At 42.3% G+C, this 25,656-nt stretch overlaps 2 protein-coding genes across 6 annotated transcripts in view; both read left to right on the top strand.

Moving 5' to 3' along the window:
* Positions 1 to 389: 389 nt before the first annotated feature.
* On the top strand, positions 390 to 17,206 carry LYPLA1 (lysophospholipase 1). 3 transcript variants are annotated; one of them, XM_074881308.1, is made up of 10 exons: positions 413 to 646; positions 1,252 to 1,283; positions 2,968 to 3,024; positions 4,384 to 4,449; positions 5,963 to 6,010; positions 6,827 to 6,897; positions 7,489 to 7,562; positions 8,290 to 8,391; positions 9,969 to 10,145; positions 11,545 to 15,371. In XM_074881308.1, the coding sequence occupies exons 5-10, from the start codon at positions 5,970 to 5,972 to the stop codon at positions 11,596 to 11,598; spliced, it is 519 nt and encodes a 172-aa protein (XP_074737409.1). In that variant the 5' UTR covers positions 413 to 646; positions 1,252 to 1,283; positions 2,968 to 3,024; positions 4,384 to 4,449; positions 5,963 to 5,969; the 3' UTR covers positions 11,599 to 15,371. The 3 variants fall into 3 exon arrangements, with proteins under 3 accessions (XP_074737399.1, XP_074737391.1, XP_074737409.1); XM_074881290.1 differs by lacking the exon at positions 2,968 to 3,024 and having other exon boundaries at positions 408 to 646; XM_074881298.1 differs by lacking the exons at positions 2,968 to 3,024; positions 9,969 to 10,145; positions 11,545 to 15,371 and adding an exon at positions 16,935 to 17,206 and having other exon boundaries at positions 390 to 646.
* A 6,074-nt stretch (positions 17,207 to 23,280) lies between these two features.
* TCEA1 (transcription elongation factor A1) overlaps positions 23,281 to 25,656 on the top strand; it is a 28,015-nt gene continuing 25,639 nt past the window's right edge. For 2 of the 3 annotated variants that reach the window (XM_074881272.1, XM_074881262.1), the window contains exon 1: positions 23,281 to 23,529. In XM_074881272.1, coding sequence (XP_074737373.1) covers positions 23,461 to 23,529 — 69 coding nt within the window. In that variant the 5' untranslated portion in view covers positions 23,281 to 23,460. Of the gene's footprint in view, positions 23,530 to 23,815; positions 24,092 to 25,656 lie in introns of those variants that run through there. The other variant, XM_074881279.1, reaches the window with a different exon arrangement.

Genomic DNA, 25,656 nt, shown 5'->3' with positions numbered 1-25,656 from the left:
GCAGGTGTTAGCAGCCGCCGGTACACCCCAGAGCTCTGCGGCGCCGACACGCCTGCCCAGGCCGCGGTTCACGCCGCCGGCGCCTCTCACAGGCCGCGGGCACAGCCCGGGAAGGCACGTACGAGACCGACGGGGGAACCAAGGGTGGCTGCGGCAGCCACGTTGGTCGTTTTTCCCTCAGGTGCCCGCCCAGGGGCAGGCTCGCTGCCGGGCGGCGGCAGCTCCCCTCAGCCGCGCGGCCGCTGGCGGGCCCGCCCCCACCTCGCGCCCCGGGGGCCACCTGTCCCGCCGCCGCGGCGGCAGCCAATCGGCTGCGGGGGAAGAGGCCTCGGGGCGGGCGGGGGCGGCTGCCCGGGCGCAGGGCGGCGGCGGCGGCGCGCCCCGGTGCGCGGGAGGCTGTGGGCGCCAGGCCCGCGCCCCCGCCCCCGGCCGTCGCAGCGCCCCCGGCTGCCGCCCGCCCGCCCGCGCCCCTCCCACCCCACCCCGCCGCCCGCCTTCCCCCGCCTTCCTGGCCCAGCGCCCGTCCCGCCTCCCCGTTCCTGGCCGGTGTCCCGCTGGCCGCCTCGCAGCCCGGTGTATGTGCGGCAACAACATGTCGGCGCCGCTCCCCGCCATCGTCCCGGCCGCCAGGAAGGCGACGGCTGCCGTGAGTGCGGGCGGGAGGGTGAGCCGCGGGGAGGCGCCGGCTGTCAGGGGTCCGCCCTGGCGGGCGGCGGCCCCCGCCCCGCTTTGTTCTCCGCTGCGGCCTCAGCCCTGGGCGGGGGGTGTCCGCAGCGGCCCCGCGGCCTGGGGGCGAGGCCGCGGTCAGGCCTGGGCCAGGCCGGCTGAGAGCGGGCGGCTGTGCGAGGGAGCATGGCGGGGGGGGCCCGGGCCGCGCCGGGACGGTTGACAGGTCTCTCCCGTTACTTTCTTGCTGGGCCGGGCTGGGGACCGAGGTCCCGCTCCCTTCGCGGCTGGAGCCCGCGCCGGGCAGGGGAAGGTCATCGGTGTCAGCGGGGGCCGCGCCGCCCTCCGCGCTCGGCGGGGCCCCGCGGCGCCGTGTGCCGGCCGAGGACGGGGTGCGCCCGCTGATGGCGGCGGGGAGGCCGCGGAGGGGAGGGCTGGGGTGGGAAGTGAAGGGAACAGAGTTTTCTGTGGAGAAAGTCCTGTCGTGCGCCCAGCTGTGTGGCCGACTGTAGCACGGGGGGTAGGTGCGTTAATTGTTTAGTGATCTTACACCACTACGTTGTGGATTTTTTTTTTTCCCTTTAGGTCATTTTTCTTCATGGATTGGGAGATACCGGGTGTGTATTCTGATTTATTGCATACTTCATAGTTATCGTTTCTAGCGTGAAGCTGCATGTTTTAAAGATGTGAGCAGTTAGTAGTTACTTAAGCTTGTTTTGCCCTTAATTGAATGCAGCGGCTGACAGCACACAAAACTTCGTGTATGCTGGAATGATGGTGACAACTCTATTTAAAATTTCCCAGCATAAGTCTTCAAAAGCTTTTTTCTTCTTTCTTTTCAATCGCTTACCTAATTTAGTCGGAATGTGATCCCTAGCTTGTTCTTGAGTCAAACTGGTGGAAAAAGAAGTCTATGGGTTTCTGATCTTTCGCTTTCCTGAGAGTGGGTTCCTGGTTATTCCTGTGCTTGACTAAATTTAGAGGTGGTTGTTGTTTTTTGTTTTTTTTTCTTCTGGACTTGGGGTTTGCTGACTTGCTGGTAGGTGCAGTTGGCCCGTGGTTTCTTCATTTTATCGTACTTACATTAAAATCCAGACGTACTTGATTTATCTAATCAAGCTGCTAAGTAGTCGCCTAATGTCTACAGATTTCTCTATCTGAAATATTGTCTTCAGACTCCAAAAATAACCCCAAACAGGCTATGAAATACCCTGTTTGTCTTGTTCCTGTTATTTCCATGTTTAAGTAGAAATGGTAGGAGTAGGGAATTTCTGGGAGGCACCTAGGTGTGGTATAATATTTCCATTTGAAGCTTGTGTGTGTGGAGATATACGCATACATTCATTAAAAATATTGAATTAACAAGTTAGGAGTGTGTTGAAACTTTTTTGGTGGAAGACTTTAAAGGAATTGGCACTTAGGTGTACCGAAAATAAGCAGCATGAATGCTTTATCTATTGTGCTTGCTTATGGGCAGAATGACATATTTTTTAAGAACTCTGGTTTTGTTACCTGGAACTTGAATATTGCCCCTAGGTTGAAACTTGCAATGTTTAAGACAAACTTTTTCTGAAGAACTAAAAAAAAGGCAGCTGTTGGAACTGAGACTTGCGTAACCTGGACAGTTAATTAGTAAAAAAAGAGCCAAGTCCATGCACTTGACAGTATTCTACAAGTGGAGATGTTTGCTCTCATTTGTTGTGCTGACACACAAATCTCTCTTCCTTTCTGCTGGTAGGATGCAGCTGAGGCAGCATTACTGCCTGCATCTTGGCACCAAATGTTCAGCAAGTGATTGCAGAATCTTTTGAGTCTTTGGGATTTGAGTCCTTGCAAATCGGGTTGATGTTGGTTTTGGCAAGGGGAGAAAACCACAGAGATTTGCTCTCTAACATAAATTGTGTTCCTTATACAAATGTGGTATTTCCATTTTGGTGACAAAACTAACACACAGTCTCAATCTTGCAATTGCACTGGGCGTGCTGCAATGTGTGCATTAACAAGTCCTAACATCTCTGTGGAAATACAGCAATTTAGCTGTATTTGTTTCTCTAGTCCTCTGCAGCTCAGATTAGCTAAAACTGCTTTTGACATACTGCGATTTTTTTTTCCCAAAAAGCAATAGTAGTGACCCAAAAAAGAATTGTCTGAAGAGAACTAATAAACAGTTTTTTAATTGCCCACAGTTTAACCCAACCTGTTATACTTCACGTGAAGTATATTGCTCACTTCAGTTTACCAACAGTAATTTTCTTACTCTGAGAAGTGTCTAACAGAGGTTATGTTCTTTTTCTCTCTTAGCTCCTATATAAATGGCACGTAGCGATTGGTACATACTTGTCAAAATCTGAACAAAAGGTACAACATAGAGGATTGTTCTAAAGAGTCTGCATAAATATGTATACAATGTTGCTTTTCAAATTAGTCAAATTAATCTTTATAGTTGGCTAAAAAAAGTCCCCAAATTCTTACCTAACTAGTTTTTCTCAGTCATATTTCTCCTGTAGATTCTTATTTGGCCTTCCATGATACTGCAAATATTATGCAAGTAATGTCACCCACAGTTTGTTAATGGTATTTATAAAAGTATTGGTAGGAAGCAGGCTGAGATACAAAGCCAGCATTTCAAATATCTGTACTGTCTGTGTGTTTGAAATGTCTTTAGGTAGCATACATGAAATTTTCAGGATGATATTGAAATTAAAACTAAAGCAAACATGCTGAAGTAATCAGGCCAACAGCAGGCAAGCCATAAAAGCATGTTTCACAAATGTGAATTTGTTACAGGTGTTTTCTGCTTAGAATCCAGTATCTAGTTTAGTGGGTGAGTTAGAAATACTGACTAATGAGAAAAATCAGGAAATACAGGTACATTGAGTGTTCTGGAAAGCCAAGTGCAGGCACAGGCAGTGGTTCCGGACAGGTTCAGATTTGAGTCCAGCTCAGTTCACGTCTAGATCATCTAGACAGGATCATCTAGCCCTGGAGTGAGTCTTTCAGAGCTGTTTATTTAAATTATGCTTTCCAGTTTTCTGGTTTGTAAGACGCTTGATAACTAATCTGCTGTGCAGATCTCACGTTGTTCTGTGCATTCATACAGCATGTGCTTGAGATTTAAAAAGCTGCTGGCAATCTGGAGTGTTGTTCAGGACTGCCTGAATTTGAGAGTATTTGAGCTGAGCTCTTACAGGTCAGCTGAGTTAATAGGTCTGATTGATTAGGTTGGCTCCATGTGGAGTTAGATGTCAGTTTGCTACTCTCCCCCATCAAGAAGTTTGGTTCAGAAAAAGCAAAGCTGTCTGGGAAAGAAGCTGCCTTTACAGGAGCAGCAAAGCAGCCTCTGGGCTAGAGCTGCCTGGAAGCAGGATACCTGTGTTCATATGTTGTAGCACCCAAGTTAATAAACCCATCCAGATACAGAGCAGGCTTTGCCTAGAGCCAAAGTGGTATTTCTGCAGCTGTGCTGCAGCTATGATAGTCAAATCAGATAAAGTGTCCCTGGCTGTATATATGCAATAAATATTCAGAGGCAGAACAAACCTTTTAAGTTTAGTACTGTATTCACAGCATACTGCAATTGATGTAAAAATTTTCTAGGAATGTGTTTATACTGATCTAGCTCAGCATATTTCATACTTGCTCTGTGCTGTTGCACCAACACAGAAATAAGAGCTAAGCCAAAACATAAATGCCTTTTAATGTATTTTCTGTTAACAGGCATGGATGGTCAGAAGCACTTGCTGGTATAAAAAGCCCCCATGTAAAATACATTTGCCCACATGCGTAAGTTTGTAACTTTTCTTGTTTTACATTTTTCTATAGAATTACTTATTAAGACACTTGCACAGATGATGAAGTCAAATGGGATTTAGATGTCTCTGCATTTTGTTTGTATATGAAAACCAACTCTAAAATAATGTTGATGCTATTACATAATTCATTATTTTTAGGAACTGCTGTGTGATTTACTTTATGGCAAAACTGTGTTTTTATTCGTATTTTTATTTTGTTACTAATTCAGACTGCAAACATATTTGGAAAGTTTTATGTGCAAAGTTAGATTGTTTTGACTTTGTGTTTTCACTGGATTGAGTTGTTTGTTGTTTTTTTCCCCCCAACAGTCATTTGTTAAAGCCAGTCTTAACAAGGAATTATTTTTTTGTATTTTACTGACCATTAAATATACTTTGTATTAGGTACATGTACTTCTTAAACTCAGATGCATGTGTAGTAAATGAAATTTCTCTGTTACTTACAACAAGTTCCAAAGGTTCACAGAATATTCATATTTTCAGCAAATAATGCGATTTGAGCTGTCTTCGTGAAATTTGAGAAGTGAAGTACTTATGAGCAGGGTCAGGAGTCAGTAAATAAAGCATTGAGATCTATCTAGTATTTACTTAATGATAGAAAAACTAATTAAGTATAATCTTAATTTATTTTAACACAAAATTCAGATAGTCTTTTGCTCCAGCAGTCTTAGGAGACGTGGAGCAGGGATGATAGGGAGATAGGTAAGCAATGTTTTGATGTATTACTAGGCTGTGATTGATTGATTTATTTTACAACATGGCCATGCTTTGCTGAGCCGTTCAAAAAGAGTACAGCAATATATGCTGTTCTCTTTGCTTGGCCTTTGTCTTCTTTCAGTCTTTCCCCACAGAACTTACATTCCTCAGTTTCAGTAGATTAAAACTATAGCCAGGTTTAATCCATGGTATGGTCCATTGAAGTTGTCTTGGTATATCTGAAAAGAGGCTGTACACCAGCATAAGGGTGGGAGTGAGTCCTGCGGTGAAGGCCGGCACTGCTTAAGCAGATTCAGCTGCTGAGAGAAGCATGTGTGGCCAGACTCGTATCCACCTCTGTGCTACGTTTGGCTGTGTCCTTAGGTTTGCTGATGTTGCTGTGTAAGGTGCCTTTATCCACTGAGCATGTGTGTGGAACTGAGATAAATAACTGTTACTTCAAAATAACTAAATCACAGAGAGAGAGATAGAAAAAATATGTATATGATACATTTGCATTCACACACAGAGAGGTGTATATATAAAGTAACCCATTAATGTTTTGCTTGCTCTCCAATGAGAGTGGTAATTCATCCCTGAATATTAAATGTGTTTGGGCTGGCAGGTTTCAAGAGAGATTTCTTGAAGAGATACTACAAAGTAGCTAAGTTAATTATGGTTTAAAAGTAAAACAGGATTAGGGATATGTAATTTCATGACCTAACTGCATCTGCGTTATTAAATTTCGGTATATTTCTTATGTCAGTATTGTTTATTCTCATTTCTAGGCCAGTTATGCCAGTTTCTTTGAACATGAACATGGCAATGCCATCATGGTAAGTATTTGTTCAACTGCAAATAATTCTAATCAAAAGATCTGGGGGTTTGAACTCATTGTTCTTCATTAGAAATCATGAACAACCTGAATGGCTGTTTTTTTAATCACGTGTAAGTATAAAAAGGTTTTTGCTTTAGTTTTGTTCTTACAAAAAGGCTCTCATGAGTACGCTATAATTCTCCTTGTGTATCTGTAGTAATGGGTATTCCTCAGGACTAATCTGTATGTTTTAAAACACAAAACCCACTTTATAGTCTGTATTGTGTATAAATTCATAGTAGTAGGAGAGACTTGGAGTGGAAGTATTATTCCTGCTATTGACTAATATTTGGTGGGTCAGTAGGATATCTAGAAACTGTTCTTTAGAACATCCGTTCAGAATGGAGAACAAGAAAAATAACAGTAGATTTCAGTGGTCTTAAACCAGTCCTCTTCAGGTTGGTTTTTTTTTTTTTCCTCAAGTAACTGTGTTTGGTTTTCCTATATTTCTTCAAACAGTATTTTAATTTTGTACATGCAACTGATAAATTGAAATTCCTGCTGATATTTTTGGAGCAAATATCAAAACTGAGCTGCTTAATCTGCACTAAATTACAGAAGATATTAAAACTCGGAAAAGCTTTGTTGACTATATCTAGCCTTTTAGCCACGTTCACAAATTGTCCGCTATTTCTTGTAATCTATGGGTGGTTGGTACTAAATAATAAGTCAGCCTACATTTTTATTTGAAAAATATCCCAGTTTTATTATTTGTGTTTTAAGGAAGTGGAATGGGTGCTCTAATGAGTAATGCTGTTGTTGATATTTTTGTAAGGTTTGATATCATTGGACTTTCTCCAGATTCACAGGAAGATGAAGTTGGGATCAAGCAGGCAGCAGAGAATGGTATGCTTAGAAATACTTTTTATGTCTTAAAAGTACTTCCGTATATTCTTAAAAATGAATTATCAGTCTGAAACAGATTTTCCAAAGACAAAATTACTAGGGAAAGTAATATATATGTATTGTATTATTGCTGATCAAAGTTTAGCTAAGTGCGTTGTTTTGGTTTTTTTTTTTTTTTTTTTTTTAAAACTTCTTGAGTAAATAGAGTAACTCACCAGCATAAACACATCATACTCTCAAATACAAAGTGTACATGGGAACCAGTGTATTTCTTAAGAGCTTCTAGGTAGCACAGCAGGTTAGAGCTGTACAAGCATCCACTTGCGATGCTGGATAGTTAGAAGAGGATACCATCTTCCTGGCAGTGGGGCTTTTGTGAGACTTGCTTGCATGTTTTTCTCTCTGGAAATGGTACAGTGGCACTGGAACTTCTGATCATGCTCTAGATCTTTTGATACTTTTTAATATACAGCAGACTAGATTTTCCTTTCACTAGCGTTCCGTTGACATCAGGGGAAAGGTCTCTTTCCTTTTCTAGACCTTCTATAGAATGGAGTGGTGTTTAACTACTGGCCTTTATGTATGTTGCAGTTAAAGCACTGATAGATCAAGAAGTAAAAAATGGAATTCCTTCCAATCGAATTATTCTGGGAGGCTTTTCTCAGGTAAGGTATGGTTGGAAAGAACTGTGACTTTTTCTAGGGAAGTAACCTAGCTTTCCTAACATGGGAAATCCTGACACTTGAATTGAAAAGAGCTGATGTTAAGTTCTTCTAAAATTTTAAGGTGTCAATTTTCCTTTGCCTTAACAAAGTTTTTTAGCTCTATGCAAATAATTAGTGTTCGTTGAAAAATGAACATGCGTGTGAAAAGGTACTAAAATTAGTAGTCTGTTTAAAGTCTTTATGCACATAACATACATAGCTTTGCTTGAAAATCTTGCTAGTATTTTTAATTGAATTTGGTAGATATTTGATGTTCTGGATTTATTTGGGAAATTCTTCCCTTTGTACTTGTAAGACATCTGTGGTAGGTAGGTTAACAGATTAATTGTTCCATACACTAACTCCCCAGTCTGCATGCAAATAAATTAAAATATTAAAGTAGTGATAATACTGTCATGAGTGATAGAGCTTGCTTTCTTCCCCCCCCACCCCCCAGCTGTTAGTTATGGTAAACTTGCTGTTTTACTTCTGAACTGATCACATGGACTTGGAGGGGGTAAAAAAGCAAACTAAATGTACAGGAATATTGGTTTTAGTGTTGCTTCTAAGGAAGAATACACTGGAACAGAAAAAATACCTTTAAAGGAGAAACTAGAGATCTTGAAACAAGTGTTAAAAGGAACATTGCCATCAGCATTCTAATACTTTTTAAATCTCTTTATCTTAGGGAGGTGCTTTATCATTGTATACAGCTCTTACAACGCAACAAAAATTAGCAGGTGTAGTAGCCCTCAGCTGTTGGCTTCCTCTACGGGCTTCTTTTCCTCAGGTATTTATGTTTCTTTCCTAAGCTAACTTGTACTTGGGGAATGAGTGTATCTGAAGATTGCAGCCTTCCAGTACCTAAAGGGGGCCTCCAAGAAAGCTGGAGAGGGACTTTTTACAAGATCATGTAGTGATACAACAAGGGGTGATGGCTTTAAACTGAAAGAAGGTAGATTTAGATGAGATATAAGGAAAAATTCTTCACTGTGAGGATGGTGAGACACTGGCACAGGTTGCCCAGAGAGGTTGGGATGCCCCCTCCCTGGAAGTGTTGAAGTCCAGGCTGGATGGGGCTTTGAGGAACCTGATCTAGTGGAAGGTGTCCCTGCCCATGGTGGGAAGGGTGGAACTAGGTAATCATAGAATATCAAGTTGGGAGGGATCTCAAGGATCGCCTGGTCCAACCTTTCTTGGCAAAAGCATGGTCTAGACAAGATGGCCCAGCACCCTGTCCAGCTGAATCTTAAAGGTGTCCAATGTTGGGGAATCAACCACTTCCCTGGGGAGATTATTCCAGTGGCTGATTGTTCTCACTGAGAAAAATTTTCCTCCTGTGTCCAATTGGAATCTTCCCAGGAGTAACTTGTGCCCATTACCCCTCATCTTTTCCATGTGACTCCTTGTAAAAAGGGAGTCTGCATGTTCTTTGTAGCCACCCTTTAAATACTGGAACATGGTGATAAGGTTTCCCCTAAGCCTTCTTTTTTCGAGGCTGAACAAACCCAGTTCTCTCAGCTTTTCCTCATATGGCAGGCTTCCCAGTCCCTTCTCTGGACCCTCTTCAGCCTGTCCACGTTTTTTTTGTATGGTGGGGACCAAAACCGAACACAGTATTCCAGGTGTGGCCTGACAAGCTCTGAGTGGGATGATGACTTCTTTATCTCTGCTGGTGATGCCCTTGTTGATGCAACGCAGCGTCCTTTTGGCTTGCTTTGCTGCTGCAGCCTGCTGTTTGCTCATATTAAGCTTGTTTTCCACCAGGACCCCCAGATCCCTAAGATCTTCGAGGTCCTTTCCAACCCAAATCATTCCATGATTCTATGATTGTGCAGGTATTAGTGGCCATCGTTATTACCAAATATTGACAGTTGTTTGATAACTCAAAAGTTTTAAAAATAGGGCCCTGGAGTTTGAGAGTTTGGCAAGTAGGGAAAATGAGGAAATAGGCAGTAGCTGTCTCTGCTTAAAATTACATTCCCAGGAAACTTAAAGGATACAACAAATTTTCCGTGAAGATGAATTTTCGTTTTGCTATTTGTTCCAATCTGCAAGGCACTATCTTATTAGAGACTAGGTATTTAAACAAAGCATCATGTTTTTTACTTGGCCAGAAATCATGTTCTCCTGAAATTGGTGCCAGAATTTTATTTGCAGGTTTTTGAACTTAATGTGTTGTCAGGCACAGAGTTTACTTCATAAGGAACTTGCAGACTATACGCTGTGTTTTTTTCCTTCAGAATTCAACCTATTTATCATGCCACAGGGCATAGTGCATGGGGTTATTTTATCTTGAGGATGTTAGCCTTACCTCCACTTACTGTCTCTTTCTTCTCTTCTCCGCTCTAATTCCACCCCTAACAGGGCCCTATCAGTGGTGTTAACAAGGAGATTGCTGTTCTTCAGTGCCATGGGGATTGTGACCCATTGGTTCCTTTAATGTTTGGTTCTCTGACTGTTGAGAAGCTAAAGAGTATGCTAAATCCAGCCAATGTAACCTTCAGGACTTACTCTGGCATGATGCATAGCTCATGCATTGAGGTAATTTTCTTAATATACAATGTTTTAGCTGGGTACGGTTAATTTTTTTCCTTCAAAACAAATATGTATTGAGTGGGGTTTTTGGTTTTGTTTTTTTAATAGCAAGTGCTTGATGCTACTGACTTTAACTGAATGCCTGCTGAAAAAGCATCCAAGGCAAAAGTTTATATGACTAGTGGGAACTTCCTCATAAGTCTATTTTTGGGACTAGGCTAGTTGGTCTATAAAATACTTTCTTTTTTTTTCCCGCAATCTTTATTGTTTGCTTACTGGGGAAAAAAAAAAAAAAATCACTGAATTGGAAGGCAGATTCTTACAGCCACAGCATAAATACAATATGGGATTTTGGAGAGAAGAATCCTGTTAGTTCTATGGATGGAGACATCAAAAGAATAAGGAGGCAGGACTGACACTATGGAAGAGGCAGCCTCAGAACCTCTATTTATGAATCTGGCTCAGCAGGCAGCTGAGCTGATGCAATGGCTTGCTGCTGCCAGAAAGGGGTGGACTAGTTCCCTCTGCTCATGACCTTGTGGCCCTCTTTTTTCTTCTTGCACCAGCTCTGGAACTGATCAGGAACTTCTTTGAACCATTTGAACTTGCTAAATGGCAAAAGCTGCTAGCTTCATTTTTTGCAGCTGTAATGACTTGAAGTATCAGAACTCACACAAAGTAAATGGTAGGAGCAAGAAACAGAAGAGGAGGCAAGGAACAGATCTGCCACTGGTCAGCAGCAGTAACTTTGTTAATTTGGATTGCTGCATCTTGTGGGACCTGTACCTTTGGACAACCTCTTTGGGACATTTACACAGTTGTATTGTGTTTAGGCAGTAATAGCATTGAGTTGTCACACAAATACTAACAATGTGCTCTTTCTTACAACATTGACTTAATAAAAAAAGAATAAATAATTTTTTACATGGATTGGTTCCCAAGTCAAGTTTGCTGTATTACTTTTTTTTTTTTTTAAAGGAAGGAAGCATCATGAAAGTGAAACTGAATGGTTAGGAGGAGGAGCTGCTGGCTTTTCACACTGCTACTAACTTGCAGAAGTTTGCAGGAATCTGTGGTCTTAGCTACATTCAAATCCTATCTGTGCTCAGCCTGGTGCTATTCAGATCTCTTGATGATTAATAGGTAGTTTTCCTGCTGCACTTCAGAGAGAGAAAGAGGGGAAAAAAAATACTCTGTGCTCTTTTTCTTGTATTTTAGTCTTTTCTGAGTACATAGTGCCTTGAAGAGTTATCAGCATTGATTTGTTGTGTGCAAAGTGGTGTGATTTTATCAAGTAACTACTCAATATTTGTAGCCCAGCTGCTCATTATAACAAATGGTTTAGTGTAGCTGAATATGTATTAGTAGGGAATTTCAACTAATACATACCTTTATCTTTAAACAGGAGATGATGGATGTAAAACAGTTCATAGACAAACATCTACCTCCCGTAGACTGAAATGATATGTGAGAAGCCTTCTATATAAATACACCAGCATCAACTGTGGTAGAGTGTTAATCTTTTCACATGCCTGATAGGAAGCATTACTTCTATACCTGCGGTGTACTACTGTGTTGCAAATTTATATTTAGGATGAGGATTAAATAATACACATGTACAAGAAATTATAATCTTGTTAGTATTAATCATCCACTGGTGGGGCTATATGAATGTGGCAGCTAGGTGACAATGACAGAATGTAACCGAAGCATACTGTTTTAAGATGTCTGATATTTTTTTTTTTGATTGCAGAATTTCAAACTATTTGTACAAGTAATTAAAAACTAAATTTAAGTGGGCAACATAAATGTGACTAGTTATACTTAAGACATGATTTGTTCTTAATGCGCATTGAAAGGATATTAAAACGTTTCCTTTATGTAATGGATACATAAAGTACACAACACGTAACATAGTGGGCATATGATGGTAGAATAAATGCTACCAAGGATGAAGCTTTAAATATTAAATGTTAATTGTTGCTCCCGATGAGGAGGGTTGTTTTCCTATAATGGCTAGAAGTCAGCGAAAGTATTTCTTATATTTAAACCACCTCAATGTTTAACTTTTCATATAGGTAGATATTGTTGAAATTATAAAGGGACTCATTCCTTGTTAGACAGTCATTTGTCACTTATTGTCTTTTTTTTTTAGTGTAAAATCACATCAAATGCTGACTTGGAACAGAACTCTGAAGAAGTGTGTAGGATTAATTTGAGCTTCATTTAAAAATTCCTGCTTTTGTACTGAATGTCCACCTTGTGTTTTAGTCTTTGTAGCTTTCATTTGTGTAGAAATGTTGATAAATTTCACATGAGCAATTCCAGCATATAGCTTTGACTTTTCTGTCTGCTTTGGAGTAATTAACTGAAAACAATGCAGCTGTGTAGTTCTGTGTATTGTTGAAATCTTATCTGTAACACAGACATTGACTAATTTGAATTCTTTTTTAATAGAAATTTAAGTGCAATTGGGATCTAACTTTAAATGGATACCTTCTAATACTTCTTTTACTGTATGTTGAGACTTGAGTTTTTTCTGAAAAAGAAGAAAGAATTTCATTTTCAAATGTATCAATCTACATTTCCCTAGATCAGTGTAGCCTAGGAATATGAAGACCTACTATGGGAAAAAAAAAATCTACAAGATACAGAATGTCTCTTCTTTCAGAAACTTAAAATTCTATAATGCACTGGGTTACAGAAATTGATGCACACTCAAGAACTTTTTGCAGTTAAGAGCCATAATTTATTTCTGCAAACAGCTGTTCTTCTGTAGAGTCCAGAGGCTGTCATCACACTAGGAATGTTTAAAATATACACTACAGTTTTTACTACGTAATATGCTGCAAACAATGTTCTACGCTGTAATATGTTTGCAAGCAATGAATATTCCTATTTTGGATGCATCTGTTGTGTCAGCACTGTGCTTTATACCTGTGTTTAAGGTATTTTCTCCTATCCCATCTTAATCAAGTGGTCATCTTAACTGAGGCATCTGCCAGTACAAATGTATAAATGGGGAATTATGCCTTTATATCCCTTCTTTAACATAGCTGCTGCCAGAAGTCTGACTTGTTAACCTAGTGTGAGTTCTCAGTTTTCAGTGCTTTTTTTCATATGTATTGCACTTCATTTTTAGGAAGCTGTTTTTCTTTTCTAATCCAGTTTATCTGGATTATTAAACATCTCTTAATATGTAAAATTGAAAAGGAGGTTTTTTTCCTAAATGGTGTTGAAACACTTTTAGATATTCCATCTGTGTGGTTGAGAGGGCATGTCTATTAACTTTGAAGTTTAATTAGTCTTTTCCCTCAGTCACTCTGTTCTATAGATCTGCCAATTTGTCTTCCAGTTAATTTAGTTCACAGAAGAAACCATAATATTCTTATTGTACTTGTGCCAAAGTTCTATTGAGAAAACAATGTGTCCTATCTTGGAGTCATTCCCAAATTGCATTAGCTAATTTTGCAGTGCTGCTGAATTGCAAACTTGGTAAGCAAACTACATGTTATTTCTCCTAGTTTTTAGATTTATCCTCATTCCCCTGTTGTCTGAATAATTCCCTGAATATTGGCATGTTTCCAAAGTTCTTGCACAAGCTTGTAATTTTTCCTTTATTATTTTCTTGTTCTGTTTGTAAATTGTTTGATAATGCTGTTCAGCTGTCATGTTCAACTTCTAATTGACTGTGTGCTCATTTCACATATTCTTTCTTCTGTTAGAATGAGTTTAAAAATATTTCTTAAGATTTTAAAATGAGATCAGCCCTAGCTTTATTCTGTTAGCTTCGTAACACTTTCTTCAGTATGGTGAACTGTGTTCACAGCTTGTGGTCAGTTTCTAGTACTTAAACATTTTAATCGAAGTCAGCTTCAACTGTTGTCCTGGTGCTTTCATATGTTTTTCTAGAAATGCTTTATGTGCTAACTTTGTTCAAATATTCAGCTATCATAACGGGATTTTTTTCATACTGGTGTTTTGCTGCTTGCTTTACCTGCAGAGAGCTGTGTTACCAAAGTAAATGTTAGCAAATGTTGTGACTTACTCTGAACTTCTGTATTGTTGGAAGAATTCCCCTCAGGTCTTTTTTTTGCAGGAGTGTATGTGTATGTTGTAGTTGGGGGTTGTTAAAGAGCCCAGAAGCTAGACAAAACTTCAAGGCTGTATCCTGTCTCCTCCTATACTACAGCGTGTATCTTGAGCTCCTGTCTTTTGTAAGTTCCCAAGCTGATTGGAGGGCTGTCTGTATGATCTTTTAGCTGAAATTCCCCACTACCTGCAGTGATGTGATGCTGGGATTGTTGCCATAATTGCATGTATTTTTAGACTGAATGATAGTTCAGTCTGGTGTGGGGATTTTCATAATACTCTATTACAATGGAGAAGTTGGGCTGTCAGTGTTCTAAAAGTGAATGTCCTATCCTCATAAACTGCAGTTTGAAACTATTCAGTAATTAAGTTTATCTTTTGTACTGTTAGACTTTCTCCAAAAGGGGATGATGTCTGTGAAACCTGCGAAAGCATTGATATGAAAATACCTTGCTTGCAGATCAGTTTGTTTCAATGGGTATTTAACTCCCTAATGTGTTTTTAATTTCAAAATGGCACTTAAGTTTGACTGCAGTTTTGTGCAGTCGGAATTCTGACTTCTTGTTGGAATATGTTGCCCACTTCTTAACAAACATGTTGAATTATGTATCATAAGCTGAATTTTCCAGCTATTCCTAAGGTAAACCTGTACTGGAGTCTGTACTGTGGTGAGGGCTGTATGATTTGGTCTCTTCCTCCTATCTTGTATAATTACAACACAGTAGGTTGGTAAAAGTACTGTACACTGTAACTGGTATTAGAACTGTTAATTAAAACATGTTCTCTCTAATGGACTATACTGCACTTCATTGAAATCAATAGGATGCATCTTTTCTGTAGAGGTGCTATTTATGTTGATGGGTATGACTGAGAACAAACTGTAAGATGTTAATGAAGCCATATGTATAAGGCCTGTGTATTTGAAATTTTATAAATATCGAACGCTTCCTCTTTGTTATGAAGTATAAGCCATTTATATTTAATATAAACACCTAAGATGTAATTTAAGTAGTTTACTCATTTTATTTATGATAAGAAATCATAATTTTGGAAATTATTTCTGTAGTAGGGAAAATGTAAAATCTTTCCATTTTTATCATTGTCAAATAAATTTCAATTAGCATTTGGGCAAGTACTAAAGACTTTTTCCATACTTACCTGAAAGTTGAGCTTTCATGTGCTGTGAAACAGGCACTTTAGAGGCTTCTTGCAAATACATTGCATGGTAATATATGCATTACGATATAATACAAAATAACAATGATTTGTAGTTACTGAAAAGAAAAAAAAAAAATGACCAAGTTATGTTTTGCTACCTTCTTGAGAGAATCATAGAATGGTTTGGGTTGGAAGGGACCTTAAAGATCATCTAGTCCCAACCCCCCTGCCATGGGCAGGGACACCTTCCACTAGACCAGGTTGCTCAAAGCCCCATCCAGCCTGGCCTTGAACACTTCCAGGGAGGGGGCATCCACAGCTTCTCTGGGCAACCTGTGCCAGTGTCTCACCACCCTCATAGTAAAGAATTTCTTCCTAATTTCTAAATCTGCCCTATTTCAGTTTGTTTTATCACTCTATCCCTTGTAAAAAGTCCCCATCTTTCCTGTAGGCCTCTTATAGTGGCCTTCCAGTACTTAAAAGATCTCCCCAGGAGCCTTCTCTTCTCCAGGCTGGACAACCCCAACTCTCTCAGCCTGTCCTCATAAGGGAGGTGCTCCAGTCCTCTGATCATCTTCGTGGCCTCCTCTGGGCCTGCTTGAGCAGGTCCATGTCCTTCTTATACTGGGGGCCTCAGGGCTGGACGCAGTACTGCAGGTGGGGTCTTGCAAGAGCAGAGTAGAGGGGGAGAACCTCCTCCTGCTGGCCACACTTCTCTTGATGCAGCCCAGGATACAGCTGGCTTTCTGGGCTGTGAGTGCACATTGATGACTCAGTTTTCCTTCCATTAATAACCCCAAGTACTTTTCTGCAGGGCTGCTCTCAATCCACTCATTGCCCAGCCTGTATTTGTGCTTGGGATTGTCTTGACCCATGTGCAGTACCTTACCCTTGGCCTTATTGAACTTCATGAGGTTTGCACAGGCGCACCTCTCAAGCCTGTCCAGGTCCCTCTGGATGGCATCTCTTCCCTCTAGAGTGTCAACTCCACCACACAGCTTGGTGTCACTGGTGAACTTGCTGAGGGTGCACTCAATCCCACTGTCCATGTCACCAACAAAGATGTTAAACAGCGCCGGTCCTAACACTGACCCCTGAGGAACACCACTGTCACTGCTCTCCACTCAGACATGGAGTCATTGACTGCAACTGTTTGAGTGTGACCATCCAGCCAATTCCTTATCCACTGGGTGGTCCATTGGTCAAATCTGTGCCTCCAATTTAGAGACAAGGATGTTGTGCAGGACAGTGTCAAAAGCTCTGCACAAGTCCAGGTAGATGACATCAGTTGCTCTTCCCTTATCTGCTAATGCTGTAACCCCATCGTAGAAGGCCAGCAGATTTGTCAGGCACGATTTGCCCTTAGTGAAGCCATGTTGGCTGTCACCAATCACCTCCTTATTTTCCATGTGCCCTAGCATAGTTTCCAGGAGGATCCACTCCATGATTTTGCTGGGCGCAGAGGTGAGACTGACTGGCCTGTAGTTCCCTGGATCTTCTTTTTTACCCTTTTTAAAAATGGGGGTTATGTTTCCCCTTCTCCAGTCAATGGGAACTTCACTGGACCACCCCAACTTCTCAGATATGATGGATAGTGGCTTCTCTCAGGACCTGTGGATGCATTTCATCTGGTCCCATGGACTTCTGCTCCTTCATGTTCCTTAGATGATCTTGAACCTGATCTCCTACAGTGGTGAGTTCTTCATTCTCCCAGTCCTTGCTGTTACCTTCTGTGTCTTGGGTGGTGTTGCTGGAGCACTTGCTGGTTAAGACTGAGGCAAAAAGGTCATTGAGTATCTCAGCCTTCTCCATATCCTGGGTGACCAAGTCTCCCGTTTCCTTCTGGAGGGGGTCCACATTTTCCCTAGTCTTCCTTTTATCACCAACATACCTGTAAAAACTTTTTTTGTTGCCCTTGACATCCTGGCCAGATTTAATTCTTTCAGGGCTTTGACCTTCTTAACCTGATCCCTGGCTACCTGGACAATTTCTCTGTAATACTTTGGACTTGGACCTTACACTTGGCTATGTTAAGTATGACTGGATTTTTTTTCATATTCTGGGTTAATTTTATTTTAACTTGTTTTCTTGGAATTAGCAGTAATTTTGAAAGGTAGAAGAAATTAAAGTATTTTCTAGTAGCCTTATTCTGGCACACTAAAGAACCAAAGTCTTCTCACTGTGTATTGCTACACCTTTCTCTGGGGGTTCTGCGGTGTCAGGAAGCCTTTGAAGTTATGTTAGGTTTGGCATACATAGCACTTAACATATTTGTTACAGAAGCAGTTTTCACGTCAGGAGTTACATGTGCTCTTTAGGTTAAGTGTAATATTTGAGGCTGATGCATTGTATACATAGTGTAGGGCACTCTAGAGAAAACTTGAGGTTATTTGGGAAGAGATGCTGAAGAAACTTGAAAGGTAATCAGTTGAACACAGTGAAGAGAGACTTTCCCACTCAAGCAGTTTAAAGCAACTAAAAGGCCGCTTCTCTCTATAGACTCTGATGTCTAGAAGTCATTGTGGAGTACAGTTAGGAAGTTCATGAATGTGTGGAAATGCACATCAGATGCAGTGCTGTATGTGAATATGTTGTGGCAACTTAAGGGTATAAGAATAGCTAGTAACAAGAAAGATGCAATGCTATACAGAGTAATTTGTCAGTTTATATTTTTTGAAAAACTTTGCATGATGTTCAGTTTCTATTTACTTTCAGCCCAGAGGGCAACTGGCCACCACACAGCCACTCGCTCACTCCCTCCCCCTCAGGGATGGGAAGGAGAAAATACAACAAAAAGCTCAGGAATTGAGATAAGGACAAGGAGGGATGATTTACCCGTTATGGTCATGGGCAAAAGACAGACTCCTTAAAGGAAGAAAAAAAAAAAAAAATCGATTCGATTCAAACACCACCACCACTTAATTTTCCAATCAAACGGAGCAGGACAGTGAAGAGTATAACCACATCTTAAAAACACATTTCTAACCCCCTCCCTTCTTCCCAGCTCGACTTTGCTTCCAATTTCTCTCCCTCCTTCCCTCCAGTGGCACAGGGGATGGGGGTTGTGGACAGTTCATAACCCGTTGTCTCTGCTGCTCCTTCCTCCTCAGGGGGAGGACTCCTCACACTCTCACACTCTTCCTTTGCTCCAGCATGGTTCCCCTCTCACAGGAGACAGTCCTCCATGAACTTTCTCTGACATGAGTCCTTCCCACAGGCTGCAGCTCTTCACAGACTGCTCCAGCGTGTGTCCCTCCTGTAGGTCACAGTTCTCCCAGCAATGAACTGCTCCAGCGTGGGCTTCCCACAGAGTCCCAGCCTTCTTCAGGTGCAGCCACCTGCTCCAGTATGGGGTCCTCCCAGGCTGCAGGTGGGTATCTGCTCCACCGTGGACCTCCAGAGGCTGCAGGGGAACAGCCTGCCCTCTCACCCCAGGCTGCAGGGGAGTGTCTGCTCTAGCAAACCTTTCTTTCCTTCTCTGACTTCACTAGTTTGCAGAAGTATCTCCCTCCCAACTTCTCCTCACAACTCCTACTCCTCCTCCCAGGTTCCCCTTAAATACATTATCACAGAGGCGCAGTCACCATGGCTAATTGGCTCAGCCTTGGCTAGAGGCAGATCCAGTTTAGAACCAGGGGAGCTTCAAGAAACTTCTCACAGGGGGGTCACTGCTGTAGCCCCCTTTACCACTACCAAAACCCCCACCACACACCCACAGACCCAACACACCTGGCATCCCTGAGGAGATAATTGCGAGGAGAAACATTGCCTAGAATTAGCATAGTAAAAAAGATACAATGTACTATTGTATTAAACTTTATCAAATATAGTATGAGACCACTGGTGTAAGGGAAGAAAGTGACTCTCAAGAAGTTCTCAGAATGTCTTCTGGTTAACTTGAAAATGGGATTCTTTGAAGAAGAATAGCTGTAGAACACTCTTTTTTTTTTTTTTTCCTTTTTTTTCTTTTCATTGCTTACCACTCTCATGTTACCACCATTTGCCTTTGGGATAACAGGTTTTATTAATTCTCTTTGAGTGAAACATGTGCCTTTGATGTAGCTGATTAAAGCTGATTTAAATGAAGTACTTGTATAATTTAATGGACATCCACAAAGTGAATCAGTAGATAATGGTTTTCTCTTAATTTCAATTACTGGAAGAGAGCAACCCATTGCCTCCTTTTTCTTTGCAAAACTTTACAAAACTTAAAACTTCTAGCCAGTTTGCTGAGGTGTAGTGAACCTTGCTTCAGGCATTGAAGTGGGAGGTTTAGCTTCTCCCTGTGGAGAAGATAGGCTTTCCTAAGGGCTCATTCAAAGTTCTTTTTTTAAAAGGCTACTTGTCTGCATTAATGGATGGAGCAGATGGAGTCTAAAAGTTGGACTCTGAATGTTCCCTGGCTGTGAATACAAGCAAACTCTTAAAGTGGCTTCTGCTTTAAATAATTTGCTAGTTATGTTGCAGTATTTAAAATTATTTGGGGGGATCTTTAAAAGGCTTCAGTATTTTCAGTCTATGTACAAAAAATAAGTGGAGGTTTCCCCAGGATAGAGACATCTAATAATGTGACCTTAAAAATAAAAAAAACCTCAAACATTTTCTTTAATATTTTTTATATTTTAATGCCTCCAGTTACTGCTTCTAAGTTGAAAAAAGTGAAGACATCTTGAAAATAAATTTAATAATGTACTACAAACACTGGAATTTGAAAATGATGCTTGGTCTAACTTCAGGCTGTACCATTATAATCTAGAGCTAATGTGAGGAAAGAAATTAAAAAACCACCCAACCCATCTGTTGAATAACCATAGAAACAGCTAATCAAGATGCATGTTACTGTTTCAGAAATTTTTGAGGAAAATCTTGCCATTACGAGGAATCAGAACTTCCATTTGCTACAGTTCCCCTCATGTATCTGTGGTTGGACTCATCGCTTCTTCCCCTGCAAATGTTGGGGATCAGTTGGCTGATTCAGACCAACTGAAATTCTGTTTTGGTAGACCTAAGTCATTGTTACACTGATGGCTCAAATAAGGAGGAGAGGCATTATGGGTATAACACATGGTTACATAAAACCTTTCGGAACACTGTGAATGTTATATTTTGCATAGCTGTGTTAACACTTGATTAGAGGAGCTTTTCCATGCAGATTGTGAGTCCTGAAAATGGAGGATTTTAAGTGCCTTGACAGGAGTTTATAGATCCTTCACTACAAATTTTGTATGTGCTACTGTTTGCCCCCCTCGCCCCCCTGATTTCTCAAGATGCTGTCTCATATCAAATGAGACTAGTTTGTAAAAATCTACATTTTGTATGTGCAGCCTCTTAGGAGAGCTGTCTCTGCCTATTAACTCAGTATTGTGGCAGGTCCTCTGGTCAGCAAATGACAGGCTCTAGCAAGTTAGACAGGATCTTTGCAGCAGCAGGTATATGATACCTTTTAGAAAATGTTGCAAAAGAATGGCGAGAATATGCTCTAACAGGAAAATGCAGCGCAACAAATAGTGTGTTATTTCTTCTTTCTGATGGGTTTATTTAGGAGAAGGAAACAGAAAGTAAAAGGTTGCATAGTGTAACTTTTGTTTGATCTCTTTTGCCTCTCCTACTGTTCTTGGGACTTAGAGCGGTGTGTTATAGCAGAGATTGATGTGGTACAAAGCTGCTTGGTTTAGAACCAGCTGAAAGCAAACAACCATGGAGGGTGCTGTGTTATTTCTTTGCAATAAAGAATTGCTGTCCTGAGGATGATAGAGCAGGTTAGTATTGGTTCAGTTAATTGAGTATCACTCTGATATCGTAGCATACAGTACAAATAATGTGAGCTGTATTTTGTTGTCTTTTAAGGCATCCATTTGCAAAAAAGGATGTGCATTACCATCTCTTTAGTCTTTGATTTCCCTGCTGAAATATGATGCTACTTTTGTTAGTTTAGATGTTAAACAAGTGTGATGTGCTTTCCCCTTACAGTCCTGCTGCAGGCCTTTCATAAGTGCTATGTAGTATTTAATTTACAATTATAATTTTCTTACGTGATACATTTTGGATGTTAATAGATTTCATCTGCGTTTTTTAACTCTTTTCATGCATTTCCAGTGAAGAAGTTGTTGAATTGTATTTTTTAAAGAAATTAATACTGGCAGACTTCATTCCAGAACTTAAATATGTTCAAACTAACCATACTGACTGATTTGAAATTTCGAGTTTTCTGATAGCATTATCCCTGATCTAACTTGCACCTACCGTAGGACACGTACAAGCTTGTTTACCATATAGTGTAGCAATAGCTCTCAGCTGCTAACACACCATATACTGCTTTTATCAGTGATGTGGTTGTGGGAAAAATGATGATAAACTTCATTTGAGGTTAGCATCTTATTTAACCTGAGTTGATTGTTAGAGGTACTAGATTACTGCATCTAGACAAAATGGAATCAAACCTGAACTGGTAGGATCCCTTAAATGGTGTGGCCAGCACTGCTATTTTTTTTTTTCCTCCCCAAAATATGTTCCTGAAAGAAAAGGTATTCTTTTCCTTAAGAAATCATTCCTTTGTTGTTTTTTCCCCCCCCTTGGGCAGAACAAACAAAAAAACTGCAAAGTTTCTGTATGCTTGTCCAGTTCATGGCCCAGATCTAACCTGTGGGAAGATCCTATCCAGGTCCCAAATTTTAATTGCTTCTAATATGTCTCTGTATGTGCAGGCCTTTCAGCTGGCAGATGCTGCGACCATTGTGTGTATTGAGCACTATGTAGAAGTGCCTGAAAACCACCTGTCTCTGTATGGCATCAAAACATAAGACAGTCTTGCCACAAAGTACATGACACATAAGTGCAGTGGGAGTTCCTGCTGTAATCGCTTCTTTGAGTGTCGCTGCAAGGAAAAGGCCTTTCTCACCTCTTCTCTGGAATGTACATATTTTACAGTCCTCGGTTTACAACATGGGCATTGACAGCATTCAGCTGCTTACTAATAATAGATTTGAGCAGCATGTGTAAGCACCCTCCTGGATCTTAGTAGGGGATAATCTTTCCGTAACCTTCAGATATGCTTACCATTTTCTTGAAGTAAACAGTTCTATTTTGCAGCAAAAATGGTCTAGTGATGCTGCTCTTTTCAACAACAAATCACAGTAACAAGGCATATATCTCAACTGATGAACATAATTTCATCGATGGTATATAATACAAATTTGTCAGGCTTTATAAGTGTGGTATGTCCCACTGGAACATACCCAAGATTCGGATTAAGATTTAGAAGCACTGTGGCACACTACAGTGTGATACCCGGCCAATGCAAAAGTTTATCTCCAACCTTGTACTGACTGAACTGGTAAATCCTGAACTTCGTCTGAGCCTGCAATTTGAAATCCTTGCTCTGTTTTATACAAAGCAACTCTTCAGGGATAGACTTTAAGAAGCACCTTTCCTATTACAGGGAAGAGGGTATTTTCCATCCGTTTGAAGCTGACAGAATCACGTGTGTGCCGTCATTCCGAGCCTTCTGACAGCTGAAGAAAAGCCTGACCATGGGAAGCGAATTCCCGGTGCCGTGTTTTATGGCGTGTGCCGCGTCGTGCCCACAGGCCGGCAGCCGAAGCCCGCAGGCCAGCGGGAGCAGCCACGCCGCCAGCTGGAGAGGGCGAGCCATTGTAAGAGCTCAGCGCGTTTAACTGTCCTCCCGCTGGGTTTTGGGGGACGGGGCGGTGATTCCAAGTGATCATTTCACGGTATCAGTGGGTGCGGGACTCGCCGATCCCCCCCAGCGGGCCGCCGCCTGCTCCCCCCGCTGCCGGGGCCGCCCCCCCCCGCGGCCCCGCCCCGCCGCGTCGGCGCTCGGCAGCGCTGCCTGGCTCCTGCCGCCGGCCATCGCCGCGCGCTGCCTGGCGCCGCCGCTCTGCCTGCTGGGTCGGGGCGCTGCGCCGCGGCCTGGCTCCGCTCGTGCCCGCAGAGCTCGGCGGCGGCCCCGGCCGCTTCCCGCGCCTCGAGCGGAGGGGAGGCGGTTCTGCTCCGTGCCGCTCCGCCAGGCTTCGGCTCCCGTTGCGCGGGCCCCGCTCGGGCCGCCGCAGCCATGACCACGGAGGACGAGATCATCCGCATCGCCAAGAAGATGGACAGGATGGTGCAGAAGAAGAACGCGGTGAGCGGGGGTGGGACGGGAGGCGGCTGGGCGGCGCGGAGCCTCCGCGGGCCCCGGCGCAGCCCCGGCCGACCCCGCTCTCCCTCCTCCCAGCGGGCCCGGGGCCTTTCCCCTTCTCGCCGCGCGGCGCCGGGGGCCCTTCACCCGCCTCCGTTTGTTCCCCCGCTGCCTGGCGGCTTCCTCGCCGCCCCGCGCGGCTGGAGGGGTCGCGGCGGCTCCCCCGGCACCGCCTCGCTGAGGGAGGACGTGGAGCCGCCGATGTCCGCTGCGGGGGGGCCCTCGCCCTGTCAGCCGGCTCCCCGCCCCGGCGGCGGGCAGGGAGCGGCGCCTCCCCCCGCCCCAGCGCGGCGTCGAGCCCGGCGCCTTTGGCCCGGAGGAGGTTCCTGCCCGGGCACCGGCCGCGGCTCTAAACGGCGTTTCCCTCCGCTTCCCATTCATTAAAATCTCAATATTGGCCTCGCTCGAGAGTAGGAGGTGATGTGGGAAGCCCGGTTGGCTGGAGGAGAATGCCTGCGGAGGTGGTCTCCAGATGGATTGTTTTCGCCTTCAGCATAAAAAAAAGGTGGAGTTGTTTAAAATATGAATGAATAACCCTGATTCTGCTTCGGCAGGGCGGCCTGAGTTGTGTGGGCAAACTTCGGAAGCAAGTGGGGGATGTGAGCCGCTATTTTTTTTTTTAACCTGAAACAAAGTGTGAATATCACTTTAAATGTGTTTATTAATTCAGGGAATAACTTTAACCTCACAATGGAGATAAAATAGCTAGAATTCAGTTAGGTTATTGCAAGTGTTACTCTCACGTATGCCCATGATGTAGAACTTACTGAGATAATGTATAACATTTGTACTATTGCTCTGAAGCCATTAAAAAAAGTAAAATCCGACTGCGCAGCAGTAGCCAAATACCTGATTGTGGTTACACATATAAAGCATGCAGGTAAATTGTAAACTCGGTTTACTGCTTCTTTTTCAGGTGGGCACATTGTTATTCTCTTGTAACTTGTGTAGTGTGATTGCTGGTTTTCTTGCAAGCTACTATTTTAGTAAATTTAAGGGTTTTTTCTGTATGTTATGATAGTGCATTGAACACTCGATATTAGTGATAGTTCAGAACTGAGTGGTGTGGAATTTCAGTTTATAGAAGTCTATTGCTGTTTAAGACAATGGAAATGATAAATAATATTTTAATAAGATTTGCATATTTATAGAAATACCAATTGCATTAAACAAATGAAATTTGTTTCATTGGGAATCCAAACAAATTCATCGCCAGTACACACAGACCATGCTTTGTTGTGTTTCAGAGTCCTTGATGTTCCATAATATTGTATGGTTTAGCTCTGATATATTTGAACCCTGTAATGATACAGTGTGGAGGCAGGAGCCTTGTCTAGTGGAAAGAATTTTTTACAATAGCGTTTATTCTTTTGATTATTTTTTTCCTCTTTGTCCCCTCTCTTTTTATTTTTATTCCCCATGCTTTTCAGCACAAAAAAGTTCAGTTTCACTTTCCTGACTTTAAAGTTGAAGTAGTGGCTCTTTCCTTTGAGATGTTGAAAGAGTGAAAACATAGTGTGAAATGTTTAAATATTGTGGTAATGAGAATGATCAAGTGCAGTCAATTACTTTTTATTTGGAAGACTTCTGGCAGTAGAAAGAAAGTAGCAACTCCCAGGTGATATGGGAACTACTGTTGGTGCTGGGGAGCTGTGCTGCAGCTATGCCAGAGATGATCCTGGTGACCACAATATATTTCTCTGTGATCTGGGAGGCTTAGGAATTTGGATGTAGCTCCTTGCAGCAGCTGGGCACGTGTATTCACGCTCTAGCATGTGTAACCTCATTAACTTTCAAAGCTTTAGGGAGCAGCACAGTGTCTTTGCTGGGGTCAGCGTAGGTCTGATGTGGCCAAAGGCAGTGTACACGGCCGGGCTGGACTGTGCCTGGTTGGGGCCAGCAGCTGGCTCTTCGTCTTCACCCCTGTCCCAGGAGCTAGAGCGTGGGCAGCATCAGTTGTGCTTTTGTACTTTGTCAGAGCGGAGCTCGTTCGTTCCAGCTCATTACTGCACGCAAGTGGCTCTGTTGTTAGTCGGACGCAGTCTCAAAAACCTAAGGCTGAGGGCCGAT

The sequence above is a fragment of the Strix uralensis genome, chromosome 1 (genome assembly GCF_047716275.1).
Source record: "Strix uralensis isolate ZFMK-TIS-50842 chromosome 1, bStrUra1, whole genome shotgun sequence".
NCBI classification, from domain to species: Eukaryota; Metazoa; Chordata; class Aves; order Strigiformes; family Strigidae; genus Strix; species Strix uralensis.
Note: the sequence above shows the minus strand (reverse complement) of the source record. Positions and strands in the feature narration are given on the sequence as shown.